This window comes from Seriola aureovittata, chromosome 21 (assembly GCF_021018895.1).
Source record: "Seriola aureovittata isolate HTS-2021-v1 ecotype China chromosome 21, ASM2101889v1, whole genome shotgun sequence".
In the NCBI taxonomy this organism is placed as follows: Eukaryota; Metazoa; Chordata; class Actinopteri; order Carangiformes; family Carangidae; genus Seriola; species Seriola aureovittata.
In genome coordinates this window covers 2,136,175-2,150,049 of record NC_079384.1, presented here as the reverse complement: position 1 = coordinate 2,150,049, position 13,875 = coordinate 2,136,175, and the positions used below count along the sequence as shown (strand labels likewise).

The window sequence follows — 13,875 nt, the reverse complement described above, 5'->3', positions numbered from 1 at the left end:
TGTCACCACTGACGACCAGAGGAGCGTTCACGGTTCATTTATTGATGTTTGGGAGAAAAAAACAACAGAAGAAGAAGAACACAGCTGCAGAAAGAAGCTCATGCCTGACACATGTTTTCATGAAGCTCGAGACAAAGAAGCAAAGACATGCATCAGCCCGTCTGTCTGACCTGCAGCTGAAAGTGACCCCTCCCATCAGCTGAGCCCCCCCATCAGCTGAGACCCCCACATCAGCTGAGCCCCCCCCATCAGCTGACCCCCCCATCAGCTGCTCTCTGCTTCATGCTTCTATCACACGACTGAAGTTAGTTTTCATCTATAAGTAATAAAAACGTGATCAAATCGTGATGTCATGAAAACCATGTGACTCATGTTTCTGACCCGAAAAGAAAAATGTTTCTGAAACGTCTGAATCTGATTGGACAGTGAAAAACAAAACATAAAACGTCTCCATTGAAGGCAGAGTCACAGAGGCTGTGATGCAGAACGATGGTGGTTCTGGTTCCTGATCTCACAAGCTCCCAAGCCCCACCCCCATGCCCCCCCTCTCCAGAGAGACTTGTGGTTCAGAACCAGAACAGGATTCAGATTCACTACAGAACTGAGCAGAATACAAACAGACTGAGGACCAGAGAGGACCAGGGTCTCAGACGGTTCAGTTCCAGAGGCAGGGCCCCGGGCAGAGGCACGGCTGTCTGAGGTCTGCAGGCCTGATCACCAGGTCTTTGACCACCTCCACAGTCCCGAACACGGGGATCAGTTCCTCTGTGAACTTCTCGTTGAAGGTGTACAGGTGAGAGCGCTTCTCCACGTCGTAGAAGGACAGCTGGCCCTGCTCATAGTCCAGGAACACCCCCACCTTCCTGGGCACCAGGCTCTGTGACAGCGGGGTGGCGGGAACCGTCAGGGCCTTCAGGTCTGAGCCCCTCTCCAGACGCAGGGTCAGGTAACCCGTGTCTGTGTTGAGCGAGCGGAAGCCCTGCCTCACGGCCGACGCCTTCACCGCTCCCAGTCGCCAGTCCCGCTCGCCCACCTCCACCTCCCAGTAGTGACGTCCGGAGGCGTAGCCCTCCTGGGCCGCGGCGCACCACCAGCCGTCAAAGCGTCTCTGGCACCGCGGGGCGTCCCGGCGCTCCAGGCCGCACCGCATCCGCTTCTCATCAGCGGAGATGAGCAGGTCTGGGTTGGCCGAGTCCGGATCCAGACTGACGTCGTCTGTGGAGTCAGACCAGGACAGGAGGGTTACACAGAGTCAGGTACCAGGGTGATGAAGGAGAGAGAGGAGGGTTCATACCTGCGGCTTCACAGATCCAGTTCCACACTGTAGAGAAAGAGGAGATGCTGTGATCAATATTTATATCAATAATAAATCAAATCACTGAGGTCATGTGACCCTGACACACCTGATACAGATCCCACCAGCTTCACTCAGGTTCAGCTTCTATCAGCTCATTGTTTTGTCTTTTATGGTCCAACCAGACCAGACTGGTCCAGTCACATTAGACCAGACCTTTCCAGTCCAGTCCGGACCGGACCAGACTAGTTCAGACCAGATTAGACCACACCGGACCGGACCAGATCAGATCAGACCATACCAGTCCACTCCAGTTCAATCCAGTCCAGACCAGACCAGTTTAAACCAGAGTGAATCCTGAGGTTTTATCTCAGGTGATACTGAATGTGTCTGTGTGAGAGCAGCTCAGTCTGTTCAACACATGAACTTTATAAAGTGATGAAATCAGTGAACTTTTTAAACATCTCTGGATGTTTGATGTCATTGATTGATAAATAAAATAATCAATGGTCGAGTCTGAATACGTCTGAATAAAGTGTAAAGAGTGACATCGCATACGACCCTGTGTGTGTGTGTTACACTGTGATGTAATAAAGATCAGGTGAGCAGTGTTCAGGTGTCCACTCACCACTGTGGGGGATGTAACGAGCAGCGTCTGAGAGAGAGAGAGAGAGAGAGAGAGAGAGAGAGAGAGAGAGAGTCAGATCAACACCTCCTGTCCTCTGATCACAGATCAATAATGATCAGTATCACACACACACTCTGTTACAGTCTACAACAGTTCACACTCGCTACGTTAACGAGATGATGATCCACTCACCGCTCCTCTGACACCTCTGCTTCCTCACCAGCCACTGCTTAGTCACATCCTCCTACACACACACACACACACACACACACACACACACAAAAACCATGGAAACATAAAGACCAAGGCCAAGGTGAGTGGAGCGATCAGATAAAGGGAATTATCTGGACGTCGTGTAGCGTATATACATCCATCACATATACATTATATATATATACATCATACAGACATGACACAGACATGATGCTCTACACTCTTTACTGAGCCGATCATGTTTTCAGTCCTTTAAGGTTTTAATAAAACGATCTGATCAGACTTCCAGACCTTCACAGGGCTGTCAGCGTTCAGCACGACCAGGATGACCAGCTCCATGGCGGGCAGCAGGTTGGGGAGACGGCCCCTCTTCCACTGGAACTCCAGGTCGTCCAGCATCATGAGCACCGGCTCGCCCGGCCACACGCTGGGCTGGAGGGGGAGGGGAGGGGGGAGGGTGGTGTGAGGTTTATAAAGCTCCAGGACATTACGAGTATGATGGGATGACTGTCAAAGGTTTATGTTAATCATCTTTATCAGGACCAGGAGGGAACTGGGTCAGAGTCTAATCGCCCAGCAGCCTCCTCACCTCCACCTGTCTACACTCACCTGAGGTCTGCTCTTCATCTCCCGTGTCCAGTCCATGATGACTCGTTTGTGGGGTCCCATTTCGCACTCCCCCCCCGCCTCCAGCATGCAGAGGAGGTGCCCCCTCCAGTCCTTCTTCTCCGGCCTCTCGTACTGGTGTTCGGACGAGACGATCCTCGGCTGAACCACAAACAGACGTTTAAACACCAACATGCCGCGGTGATGCTGCCGTAGGAAAAGTCACGTGACACCTGTTTCATACCTGCACTCTCTTCTCTAATACAGCGGCCCACTCCACGATGAAGTCCCGACACACGCTGGGGGGCCAGATGTCCTCACTGGTCCAGATGTGGCCCAGGATGGTTGACCTCTGGAATACAGACAAGACAGGAGTGAGGGGCCATGATGTTGAGTGACAGCAGGAAGTGACAGAGACACTTCCTGTTGAGTGACAGCAGGAAGTGACAGAGACACAATCCCAGTGACCCCCCCGAAGGCCTAAGCCCTGAACCCGAACAGACATCGCTGACGTCACCTGGTCAGTGAGTGTGTGACACATCACGTAAAACAGGTTGCATTGTGGGTTTGGGACATTCTCTCCCTACGCTTCCTGTTTTACAATAGAATAATAATGTTGGATCAGGTCTGAGTTTATCTTCCTGTCATCAGACGACAGATAACGACACACAGTTCAGGCTCTGAGTCACTGAGCTCTGTGTTCGTTCACGTTCGATCCATTTCATGATTGTTCGTTAACCTTTCTTATCATTCCTTCAGTTTTATGGCCGTTGTCTACAGTTTTATGACGCTCCCGGATGAAGCTTGGTAACCACGGTAACCTCGTGTTTAATGTCACAACGCTATGAACTTTGGGTAAGTCCCCACGGGAAGTGTGCATAAAGGGCTCAAAATGTCTGGCCTCATGTCCTCGATGGTTTGACAGTGAGACGGCACTAAGTGCCTCAGAGTCTGAGAGGGGGCCACTGGGATTGGACCTTCCTGTCGAGCGACAGCAGGAAGTGCGAGGCAGAGACACTTCGGGCTAATCTCAATTTTATTTGACTTGATAATTGAAAATTAAACTGTGGAAAAAATAAGGATAAAATTAGATTAAGACGACGAACGAAAACATGTTCAGCAGAAGCAAAGAAGCAAAGAATTTTTATTTGTTCAATGGATAATTTTCCTTTCACAAGCTCACTGTGAATGTGATGAGGCCACGTCGCTACCTCTTTATCAGTGCTGTGTATAACATTATCTCTTTGATAAATATTGATTTGATTACAAAATCGTTCTGAAATATTTCAGGTAACGTAGCGTCCCAACGCTTCCCAGTGTATTTAGACCCTCCCCCTTAATGAAGAGACCCTCCACAGCGAGAGTGACTCCACACGGAGTTGAGTGTGTTTGGGACTGGATTGGACATGGGGCACTTCTGTTGAGTGACAACAGGAAGTGAGAGGCTGACCTCACCTGGCAGATCTTGTTGAGCTCTCGAGCTAACTCCATGATGAACAACTGACTCTCCACCAGCGGCACCTTCTTCTCCAGCCTCACCTGCTTCCGAGACTCCTGCGGGTAAAAGGAGAATCGTGACCAGAGGAACGCTTTGACCTCGGCGCTCGGTGAACCCAGAGCTGCGTGTCTGTACCTTGAGGCGGATCTTGAGCTTCTTAGCCGGTTCGATCAGGAACTGCAGGCAGTCCTTCATCATGCTGCCAGCTGCAGAGCAACGACACTGATCTGTGGTACAATAATAAAAAGCTTTACTGCACTGGCACTGGAGCAGAGCTGCAGCTGACTCCACACACACACACAGGACAGAGAGAGTGTGTGTGATCACGGCTTTGCACACTCACCAAGGAGAGAGAGAGAGAGAGGGAGAGAGAGAGTGTGTGTGTGTGTGTGTGTGTGTGATCACGGCTCTGCACACAGGGCTCATCATCGGGCTCTCTGAGCTATCATTAGAGGAGGAGGAGGAGGAGAGTGGACCCACACACACACAGAAGAGAGAACAGACTGTGCCCACACACACTCAACACACTCCACACACACTCCACACACACTCCACACACTCAACACACACTCCACACACTCCACACACTCAACACACACTCCACACACTCCACACACAGGAACAGAAATCTTGCACAGTAACAGATTTCCTGACGTGTGTGGGTCGATGAATCTCGGCCTTGAAATTGGAAATTTATTCCCAAGGAGAAGTGAAGCAGCATCTGAGAGCTTTACAGGCTGCGGGGGATGGGGGGGTTGGGGGGGGTGGCGGGTTGGACCGATTTGTTGTTGATTCAGCAGTCCGCCTCTGCACCCCGGCCTCATGCTCTGAGGGGATTTGCTGTGCTTTCTGTGATGTAGAGGAGGCAGCTGAGCCAAGAGGAGGCTGAACTGACTCTGCAACGACCGAGGAGGAAGTTACTGTACTGACAGAAAACTGCACCACAATAAAAGTCGACAAAAAAAAAAAAAAAAACTGCACCACAATAAAAGTCGACAAAAAAAAAAAAAAAACTGCATTACAATAAAAGTCGACAAAAAAACTGCAGCAAAAAACAAACAAAAAAACCCCCAAAAAACAAGCAAAATAAAAGTTTATCTTTAGCGAGAGGCATCAGATCACTTTAAAACTGGTTTTGTATGATGATGATGATGATGATGATGATGATGAGGAGGATGATGATGATGCTGACTATAGTCCACGTGGTGACTTCTTCACTCAAATCAATAAGTCGGTGAGAGCCAATAGGAATGTCCACACCTCAGTGAGAGGACATACAGAGCCTGTACTGGACTGAACTGGACCCTACCTGACCCCCCTCACACTGACGCTCTCTGACTACGTATCGCCTCCTGGTTGGGTGGAGGGTCTATTTTCGGCAGCGGAGGCAGAGGAGCTGTGTGTGAGCTGTGTGTGAGCTGTGTGAGAGCTGCAGATTATCCAGGATTAGCAGCTACAGCTGAACAGAGGCAGGTAACATCTTTCTATATGAGGAGACAGGCTGTCTGCACCACAACACACACACACACAACAAACACACAGCAACACACAACACGAGAGGTGTTATCAGCTGGACCGTATCCGCACACTGTCTTTACAGAATGAATGATGACAGGATGAATCTTTTATAAATGTGAATGAAGATGAATGAATGAACTGTCCTGAGCTGTGAACAACACTAATTATTTTTATTTAATTACGCCCTGACAGCTGCTCCCTTCTCCCGCTTCTCTCCGTGAACGACGTCCAGTTAAAAAAAAATCAAAGTCTCACCTTGTTACAGGAGGATCTTCCTTCCCGCCGGTAACTTTCCCGGCTCCTCTGAGTCTGAGGTGGTTTTTTTCTGGTGCAGGTCTAGTCCTGATCTCTCTGAGCGGCTCCTCTTCCTCACTACAACTGCGGCACGAGACTCAGCGCGCGCTCTTATCTACCGCCCGACTGCAGCGGGAACAAGGCGGCGCCAGAGGGCGCCAAAACTCCGGTGATCCGAGGACACCACAGACGCCTCCCCGGTCTCCGGTGTCAAGTTTACTGGATGTGTCTTTGGTCAGAGACGGAAAACACCCGCATTAAACCGTCTAGACACCGTTAACTACTGAATGACTGAATGAGGTTTGGTCTCAACATTGGTAAGGATCCAAACACCCCGCCGCCCCTCCAAAACAAAGACATTGGCTTTTTAATGCTGTCAAAGCTGTAGCGCAGCAACACGTTTACCTCAGAGTGCATCACCTCTCATTAACAGCCGTGAGTGACCGTTTACGTGCTGACGTCAGTGTCTCAACGTCAGTCTCTGGAGTTTCAGTTATCGGTAGAGTTTAGACTTCCGCTTTTCAGTGTGTTTCTCGGTCCTCTCTAAGTGAACAAGTGTGTACAAGACAGTTTTTCTCAGTCACTTTACTCATTCACTTCTCATGCCGAGTTTGTTTAAGCTTTAAACCAGCTGACACAAACAAATACTAGCAACACACAGTAAAATTAGCTTCTTCTACATTGAAAAAATGCTATTATGGCTAGCGCGCTAACCGCGGTTAGCGTTTCACTTTAACACACGTTAATGACGCAGTATAAACATACACACGGTTTATCCGTCTATTTTTAATCCGAAATAAATGACAGGAACACAAATAACGTCATGAAAACAATAGAGTAAATGTTTTCTTACCTGATATTTTTGCAGGATATAAATTCACTTCACCTCTCTTAGGTGACTCATTTAGTTCATCAAATTTAGCTCCAACATGATGTTTGCCTGAAAATTTGTGATGGAGGGAAGGAGCAAAAAGTCCAGGAGCCGTTATTCATCAGTCTTAGTGTTAGAAAACGTTTTACACTGTGGTTTTACAGTTTAACGTTAGCACACATGCTAACTTCAGCTACAATAACAAGTTACTCCTCACATATATGATATTAGCCTGTGAGACTAATGTAACAGTTGTGACAGCTAACCGTGTTAGCAGCATCTTAGCACGGCTCAGCCAGGAGCCTGTTGCTGTCAGGTTGATGCAGGTGGGTTTACTCGGTGTATGGACATTAATCTTTATAATAACAAGCTACATTTTTTAATTACGGATCATTACTGTCTTTTTACATAGATTTATATGTAATTTAAGAAAGCAGAAAAAATACTGGATAAATAATAATACAGTAATTTCTATTTACAAAAATGGGAAATAAATGTAATTCATTATTATTGGCATAATGCTTAAAATAGAAGTTCGGCTGTTAATTCACAGATAAATTTCTGTAATTTTACAGACTTCTGTACACAATTTAAAAAAAAACGGAAAATTACTGTAAAGAGTTATTTTTCCCGGAAAATGTGGACCTTTTCTTTTCACAGTGTACATGTGCCTGTGTTGAATGTCTATATATGAAATATATGTGCATATGAAGTGAAATAATATATGTATTTAAAGTATAACCTCAATATGTAAAAAAATACATATGTAACCTGTTTGAAATCATAGTATAATAAGGCATAAAAATGTCATAGGCATAGGTTAAGGCATGCTAGGTCAAAAAACGTTATAGTATAGTAAAGCATGAAAACATCATACTATAGTAAGGCATAAAAACCTTTTAAAAAGTCATAGTAAAGAATAAAAACGTCATAGTATAGTATGGCATAAAAATGTTATATTATAATAGGGCATAAAAAGTTATAGCAAGGTATTAAAATGTCAAAACGTCATAGAATAGTAAGACATAAAACTACATAGTATAGTAGGGCATATAGAAATCGTAGTATAGAAAGGCATAAAAACGTCATAGAATAATAAGGAATAAAAAAGTCTTTAGAGGAAGTCTTTGAAGGCAGCACTTTTTAGTTTACAGGGAGTCTCTGAACGCAGCAATCTGTATTTTACAGGGAGTCTTTGAACGCAGCAGTTTGTGTAGCAATGTGTAGTTCACCGGAGGTCTCTGAACGCAGCAGACGTCAGAATAGCAGGTGTCTCTGCATCACTTCACATCTCGCTGTTATTTCATCGTCTGTCCGGTGGCTCAGGTCTGATCACTTTATTTTTAATCTTTAATGAATCGATCCGCTCCTGCTCCAGCTGCCCGCCTCTCTACCTGCCTGTGTAAACACTGAGGGACGGGCAGGTGTGTCGGTATGTCAGGTAGGCTCCACGGAAGTGAGATACTGAGTGTTTAGAGACCAGAGGATCGACATCAGCTTCAGATCACAGCTGCTCCTTCAACATGGCGCCCAGAGACCCTCTCCTCAGCTCCCTCAGAGGTAAGGATACATACCAGATGATTATTGATCAGCTGACTGAAACGTCACAACAACAACAACAACAACAACAACATGTTTCCACTTTGGTTTTATTTCTGCTGCGGATAAACTGACGATCACAAACACATCATGTATCCTCTGTGTGAAACCGTGACAATAACACAGCTGGAGGAAACAGCTGGTGTGCGTTGAACAGCTGATGTGTGTCGGTGACGTCAGACTGCTGTGTGTCCTCGCAGTGTGTGTCCTGAACCTGCAGTCAGGTGGAGACACGGTGACAGACTCCGACGCTCACCTGACCTCCTGCTGTGAGCTGCTGGAGCTGGTCCTCAGGAAGGGGCTGCAACGTCAGTATGACGACACACTACACCTGTACCTGTTGGTTACCTACAGACACATACACTGGATAAGTGTTAACAGCTCGTGTGTCGAACAGTTGAAATTGTGTTTACATTACATGTTGATCCTCTGAGGTGTGTGTTGACCTCAGACCGAGTGTGTTGTTGTTTCTCATCAGAACCAGTTCTCAGTCTGGGAAACAGAGACTACTGGCAGTGCTTCGAACAGCTTCCTCATCAAGACACCTGTGACAGGTAACATCATTATCATTATCATCATCATCCTCAGATCAGATGATGTTTCTAACACTGTACTAACTGGACTGTAACAGCTGGTTGTGTGTGTGTGTGTGTGTGTGTGTGTGTGTGTGTGTGTGTGTGTGTGTGTGTGTGTGTGTGTGTAGGCTGTCTGCTCTGTCCCTGGCAGTGGAGCAGACCCGAGTTTGCAGGAAGCTGCTCTCAGCTCAGGGTCGGGGCCGTTACCTGCTCAGACTGGCCCTCAGTCGCAGGATCCTGCCCCAGTTCATCACACACCTGCTGCACACGCCCCGGGTCCTGGAGGTCAGACACGCACTGATTAAACACACTGATCTCCTCCTGGTGTGTGAGGAGTCTGTCCCTGAACCTGCAGTGAATGTGTCTCTGATGCTTCTCTCTGCCTCTCTCTCCTCCAGTGGTTCAGTCCAGCTTCGATCCTCAGGAATGAAGAATTAGTGGGTGAGTCTTTTTTACTTGATCTGATTGTTTTCACTGAACACACCACAGCAGCTCTAAGACCTGTTCTCCCGCCTGTTCTCCCTCGTTCTCCCCCCACTCTCCCTCCTCAGAGCCCTTCATGTCGCTGCTGCTGGTTCTCTCTCACATGGACTTTAAACTGGACCTGGAGGTCAGAGTGGCTCTGTTTACACCTGTAACATAAATATTACTGTATAATATAATACATTATAATATAAATATAATATATTACTATATAATATAATATACTATAATATAATATAAATAAAATATATTATTGTATATTATTATGTGTAATAGAACCTGAAGCTCCACTCTAACAGTCACCTCTGGTCTCCACACAGAACTGTAGTTTTCTGGATGAGAGCTGGCTCCTCCCAGTAAGAAACAGATGTTTATTCTTCATTACATTACATCATTATTACATCATCATTACATCATCATCACAGCTTCAGTGACTGTGGGAAATGAGATGACAGCACCTGCTCAGCTGACTGTATGTGTGTCTTCAGGTGTGTGAAACATACGAGGTGGTTCCCTGTCGGGAGGTCGGCATGGTGCTGAGGTTTGTATCTTCTTCTTCTGTTCATGAGCAGGTGAGTCCACGCTGCTGCATCATCACGTCCCTCTGTTTGTCTCTCAGGTACCTGAGTGGACGCACCTTTGTCCTGGACCTGTTACCTGGCAGTCAGGCTCACGTCGACAGGTTTATCTGTCCTGGTGACATCATAGATGAAATCAACGGGACGTCACTGAAGAACTCCAAGTGTGGACAGGTAGAGAACTGCTCAGAGAGGTGTGTTACAGGTAGAGAGCTGCTCCAACACCCAGTGATGTGTTACAGTAATAACCAGTGACATCATCGGTCTCTGGGTCAGTGCTGGTTTGAATAACAGTCTCATATCTGCTCTTAAAACACCTGCTCTTATTGCTGATGTCTCATATGTTATATATATAATGACCTGAGCTCTCATAGCTCACCTGGACTGAGATCAGTTACATCTGCTGATGTCTTTGTTGTCCCAGGCAGGTGTGGTTCTGTCACGGCTGAAGGGCAGCCCACTGACTATCCGCATTCTCCGGTGGAGGGCCCATGATGGAACGGTGTATCGGCCCCTCATCAAGCTCCTGCGGGCCCTGAGGGTGGAGAACCCCAACCTACAGCTCGGTCCGGCCCCCTCCCCACAGTCGGCCTCCGAGCACCAGAGGCCCAGTCCTTCACACTGTCTCAAAGAGGGAAGGTGAGCTGGCTTCTTCAGGTAAACAGCTGTTTACCAGGTGACGCCTTGACATTCAGACACTGACCCTCCTCTCCTCTCACAGGATCGTGTACATCGTGCAGTTCTTGGGAAAAACAAACATTGGAATGGTAAATAATAAATATATAATGAAATCTTTGTCAGTGAATGTGTTCGCTTGTGTCAGCTGTGTGACATCTGCTCTTTCAGTTTGGAGGGAAGGAGGTGCTGCAGCAGGCCATTCCACAGGTGTTAGAGAAGAACCTGCCTGGCCAGGTAAGCAAGCCACACCCCTGCCTGAGGGCACGTTTGAATCACTCGTCCTGCTCAGAAAACACACTATTATGTCATTTGTCCTGCAGGAAGTGCTCTTAGACATGAAGGAGACACACCTGACGTGCACAGACAAGAACAGTAAACAGGCGAGTATGTGCACGTGACACTGGTGTTGAGCTCTGTAAATCCTCCTGGACTAACACGCTTCCTGTGTTTCCTCAGGTGCTGATTGAGCATCACTACCCAGAGATCTCATGTGTGGGGAGATTTGGTCAACCGGACTACACCATATTTGCATTTTGTGTGGCGTAAGTCTCTGATTTAAATACTAGAGCAGCCACTGACACCGTTTCATCATCCATCCACACATCCCAGCTGTAGTTAGGCAACACCCCTCCATAGAAACATGTGGCAATGCAATACCCAGGGCCCCTACAGCTCTGTCATTGGCTGGACCTACATGTCATCCTAGCATGTGATTGGTTGTGTTCACAGAGACTCCCCAGAAACCCCGCAGTCAACAGGCTTCTGCTGTGTGGCAATGAGAGCCAGCAACATCAAGGAGTGTGACGAAATTGTGTGTCGTATCGGTGAGACACTGGTTATATACACACACACACACACAGTTAACAGAGGTCTATCCCTACATGTTCACTAACAAGGTTTCTTTTCCTTCCAGCTGCTGGCTTCAAGCACACCGAGTGGTTTGTATGATAAATTAACTGCCAGCCATTTATGTTGTAAATAAATGCATATAAAAACCATACACTGTCTGAATAACTACAGAACACAAGACTTTCTACTCATAAAGACCTTTAATAGAAAGACATGTGACAACATTTTCATAAATAGTATTAAGTGTAGCTGCCAAGATTTTATGTTGGAAAACATGTAAAAATCAGTCCAGAAAAATACAGAGGGTCTGTCCTGCTCCCCGTCAGAGTGCCGAGTATCAAACCGACACTGCAGTGACACCTGCTGAGCAAGACATGCTGGCATTGTGTAAATGGTAGATGGGTGAAGAGACCCTGGACCCCCCGTGGAAGATGTGAAAAAAATCATCCTTGCTTCTATCAGATACCCACAGACCATGAGGGGTTTTATGATGGCTGCAACATGTCATGACCCATGATAGAATAGGTAGATATTCCTACTGTACTACCAACTACCCAAGTGTACTCAGGTTGTGGAATGGTTGATGTTTTTGTCTCAAATCTAAAATACAATACAAAATTCAAAAAGAAAAGTTATAAAAAATACCCAAGAAATAAAAATGTCCACAAAAATGGTTAAGTACGATAAATAGGATCATTTGCAGTGAGGACACTGCCACTGGACACTTAGGCCCTCTCTCCTCTTATCCTGCGAGCCAGCTGGATGTCTTTGGGCATGATGGTGACACGCTTGGCGTGGATGGCGCACAGGTTGGTGTCCTCAAACAGACCCACCAGGTAAGCCTCACTGGCTTCCTGTAGGAAGAAAGAATAAAATGAGGCATTAGGCTGATATCAGCTAATGCTCATGTTACACCAGGAGTGACACGCATTGACACGTTATTTACCTGAAGAGCTCCAATGGCCGCGCTCTGGAAACGCAGGTCAGTCTTGAAGTCCTGGGCGATCTCCCTCACCAGACGCTGGAAGGGCAGCTTGCGGATCAGAAGCTCAGTGGACTTCTGGTAGCGACGGATCTCCCTCAGAGCCACAGTGCCAGGCCTGAACGACAGTGGTGATTTTAGTGCCAATGTGTTAAATATAATGACAACCAATAATCACATGTCATAGATGAACAAACACTACAAACCTGTAACGATGGGGCTTCTTCACCCCCCCTGTGGACGGTGCGCTCTTTCTGGCTGCCTTAGTAGCCAGCTGCTTCCTTGGCGCCTTTCCTCCAGTAGATTTACGGGCGGTCTGCTTGGTACGGGCCATCTCGCTAAGAACAATTAAGAAACTGTTATCTAAAATAAAGACCTGCTGACATCCACAGTTTCAGTCCTGACAGCAGCAGAAACAAATGAAAACAACAGCTTTAAATCCATACGCCGTATAGCCTGGCTTGCTAAACTAGGGCGCTAGCTTAGCAATAGCATAATAGAGTAATAAGAGCTCCCCTCCCCCAGGCTGTGGCTACAGGGAAGCATAAGGTTTGCTTCGGTAGGCTCCACACCGTCCACCAGCGAGGCCTAAACAGTCACAATCGGAGCGAATCAACGAGGGTCAAAGTTTATTATAATCGACAAATGGTGCCACTGTCGTGTAAATCAACGGTTTACATCAGAGATTTAGACGACAATATGGTTAACTAGCCTACATCAACCTCGGAAGACAATGTTAGCCAACCTTGGGCCTATTTAGGAGGTTCGGTTTCACTTTAGTGAGCTAACCGTGACGTTTAACCAGAAACGTCAACTGTTAGAGAGCCCATTGTTCTATTTTTAGCTAACGCTACCATTAGCACGTAGACATTTTAGCCTGTTCCTCAAACAATCGCTGTAGACAGACACACGATCCCCAGATACATATCACGGTGACAAGAACCAAACCATTAAACACATCATATACACATTAAAACGTTTAAGATTTACCTTTAGGCTGAAGCTTGATGTGGAATAATCACCGCGGCGGACGACGAGTCGGTAACTGCCACTGACGACGGTTCGTGTTGGGAGGGGGATGTTGAGGCCGAGTATTAGTATTTTTCGTGACGTCATACTTGTAAGATACTACACGCTGATTGGTTCGCTTTCCAAAGTTATAAATACAGCCAATAAGATGAAGCAAATGAAAACATGTGACTTCGATCT

The 13,875-nt window shown here is 46.8% G+C and overlaps 3 protein-coding genes across 4 annotated transcripts; 1 reads left to right on the top strand and 2 right to left on the bottom strand.

The window, feature by feature from the left end:
• Positions 1-239: 239 nt before the first annotated feature.
• Positions 240-6,166, bottom strand: zgc:194990 (uncharacterized protein LOC568410 homolog). The gene is made up of 10 exons (XM_056366844.1): positions 6,013-6,166; positions 4,375-4,466; positions 4,197-4,295; positions 2,986-3,093; positions 2,745-2,903; positions 2,427-2,567; positions 2,115-2,166; positions 1,923-1,949; positions 1,295-1,321; positions 240-1,215 (listed from the first exon to the last, which is right to left on the bottom strand). Exons 2-10 carry the CDS (start codon positions 4,435-4,437, stop codon positions 656-658), a joined length of 1,236 nt encoding a protein of 411 aa, XP_056222819.1. The 5' UTR covers positions 4,438-4,466; positions 6,013-6,166; the 3' UTR covers positions 240-655.
• Positions 6,167-6,597: 431 nt separating this feature from the next.
• si:ch211-250n8.1 (uncharacterized) lies at positions 6,598-11,833 on the top strand. 2 transcript variants are annotated; one of them, XM_056366843.1, is made up of 16 exons: positions 6,598-8,482; positions 8,722-8,829; positions 9,000-9,075; positions 9,225-9,381; positions 9,495-9,537; positions 9,648-9,706; positions 9,900-9,935; positions 10,068-10,120; positions 10,199-10,331; positions 10,582-10,796; positions 10,879-10,924; positions 11,004-11,069; positions 11,156-11,215; positions 11,292-11,377; positions 11,565-11,659; positions 11,749-11,833. In XM_056366843.1, exons 1-16 carry the CDS (start codon positions 8,446-8,448, stop codon positions 11,781-11,783), a joined length of 1,305 nt encoding a protein of 434 aa, XP_056222818.1. In that variant the 5' UTR covers positions 6,598-8,445; the 3' UTR covers positions 11,784-11,833. The 2 variants fall into 2 exon arrangements, with proteins under 2 accessions (XP_056222818.1, XP_056222817.1); XM_056366842.1 differs by having other exon boundaries at positions 8,648-8,829.
• Positions 11,834-11,865: 32 nt separating this feature from the next.
• On the bottom strand, positions 11,866-13,765 carry LOC130162942 (histone H3.3A). The gene is made up of 4 exons (XM_056366847.1): positions 13,657-13,765; positions 12,873-13,004; positions 12,631-12,784; positions 11,866-12,538 (listed from the first exon to the last, which is right to left on the bottom strand). The coding sequence occupies exons 2-4, from the start codon at positions 12,998-13,000 to the stop codon at positions 12,410-12,412; spliced, it is 411 nt and encodes a 136-aa protein (XP_056222822.1). The 5' UTR covers positions 13,001-13,004; positions 13,657-13,765; the 3' UTR covers positions 11,866-12,409.
• Positions 13,766-13,875: the final 110 nt, after the last annotated feature.

Excerpts from the sequence above, each read along its gene's own strand:
- LOC130162942 (XM_056366847.1), bottom strand. The coding sequence starts at position 13,000 with ATGGCCCGTACCAAGCAGACCGCCCGTAAATCTACTGGAGGAAAGGCG. Across the intron at positions 12,785-12,872 it reads AAGAAGCCCCATCGTTACAG|GCCTGGCACTGTGGCTCTGA; the intron begins GTTTGTAGTGTT and ends ACTGTCGTTCAG. Across the intron at positions 12,539-12,630 it reads CGGCCATTGGAGCTCTTCAG|GAAGCCAGTGAGGCTTACCT; the intron begins GTAAATAACGTG and ends TTCTTCCTACAG.
- si:ch211-250n8.1 (XM_056366842.1), top strand. The coding sequence starts at position 8,682 with ATGTGTGTCGGTGACGTCAGACTGCTGTGTGTCCTCGCAGTGTGTGTC. Across the intron at positions 9,382-9,494 it reads ACACGCCCCGGGTCCTGGAG|TGGTTCAGTCCAGCTTCGAT; the intron begins GTCAGACACGCA and ends TCTCTCCTCCAG. Across the intron at positions 11,660-11,748 it reads CGAAATTGTGTGTCGTATCG|CTGCTGGCTTCAAGCACACC; the intron begins GTGAGACACTGG and ends TTTTCCTTCCAG.
- zgc:194990 (XM_056366844.1), bottom strand. The coding sequence starts at position 4,437 with ATGATGAAGGACTGCCTGCAGTTCCTGATCGAACCGGCTAAGAAGCTC. Across the intron at positions 4,296-4,374 it reads AGCTCAAGATCCGCCTCAAG|GAGTCTCGGAAGCAGGTGAG; the intron begins GTACAGACACGC and ends TTTTACCCGCAG. Across the intron at positions 2,904-2,985 it reads TATTAGAGAAGAGAGTGCAG|CCGAGGATCGTCTCGTCCGA; the intron begins GTATGAAACAGG and ends TTTGTGGTTCAG.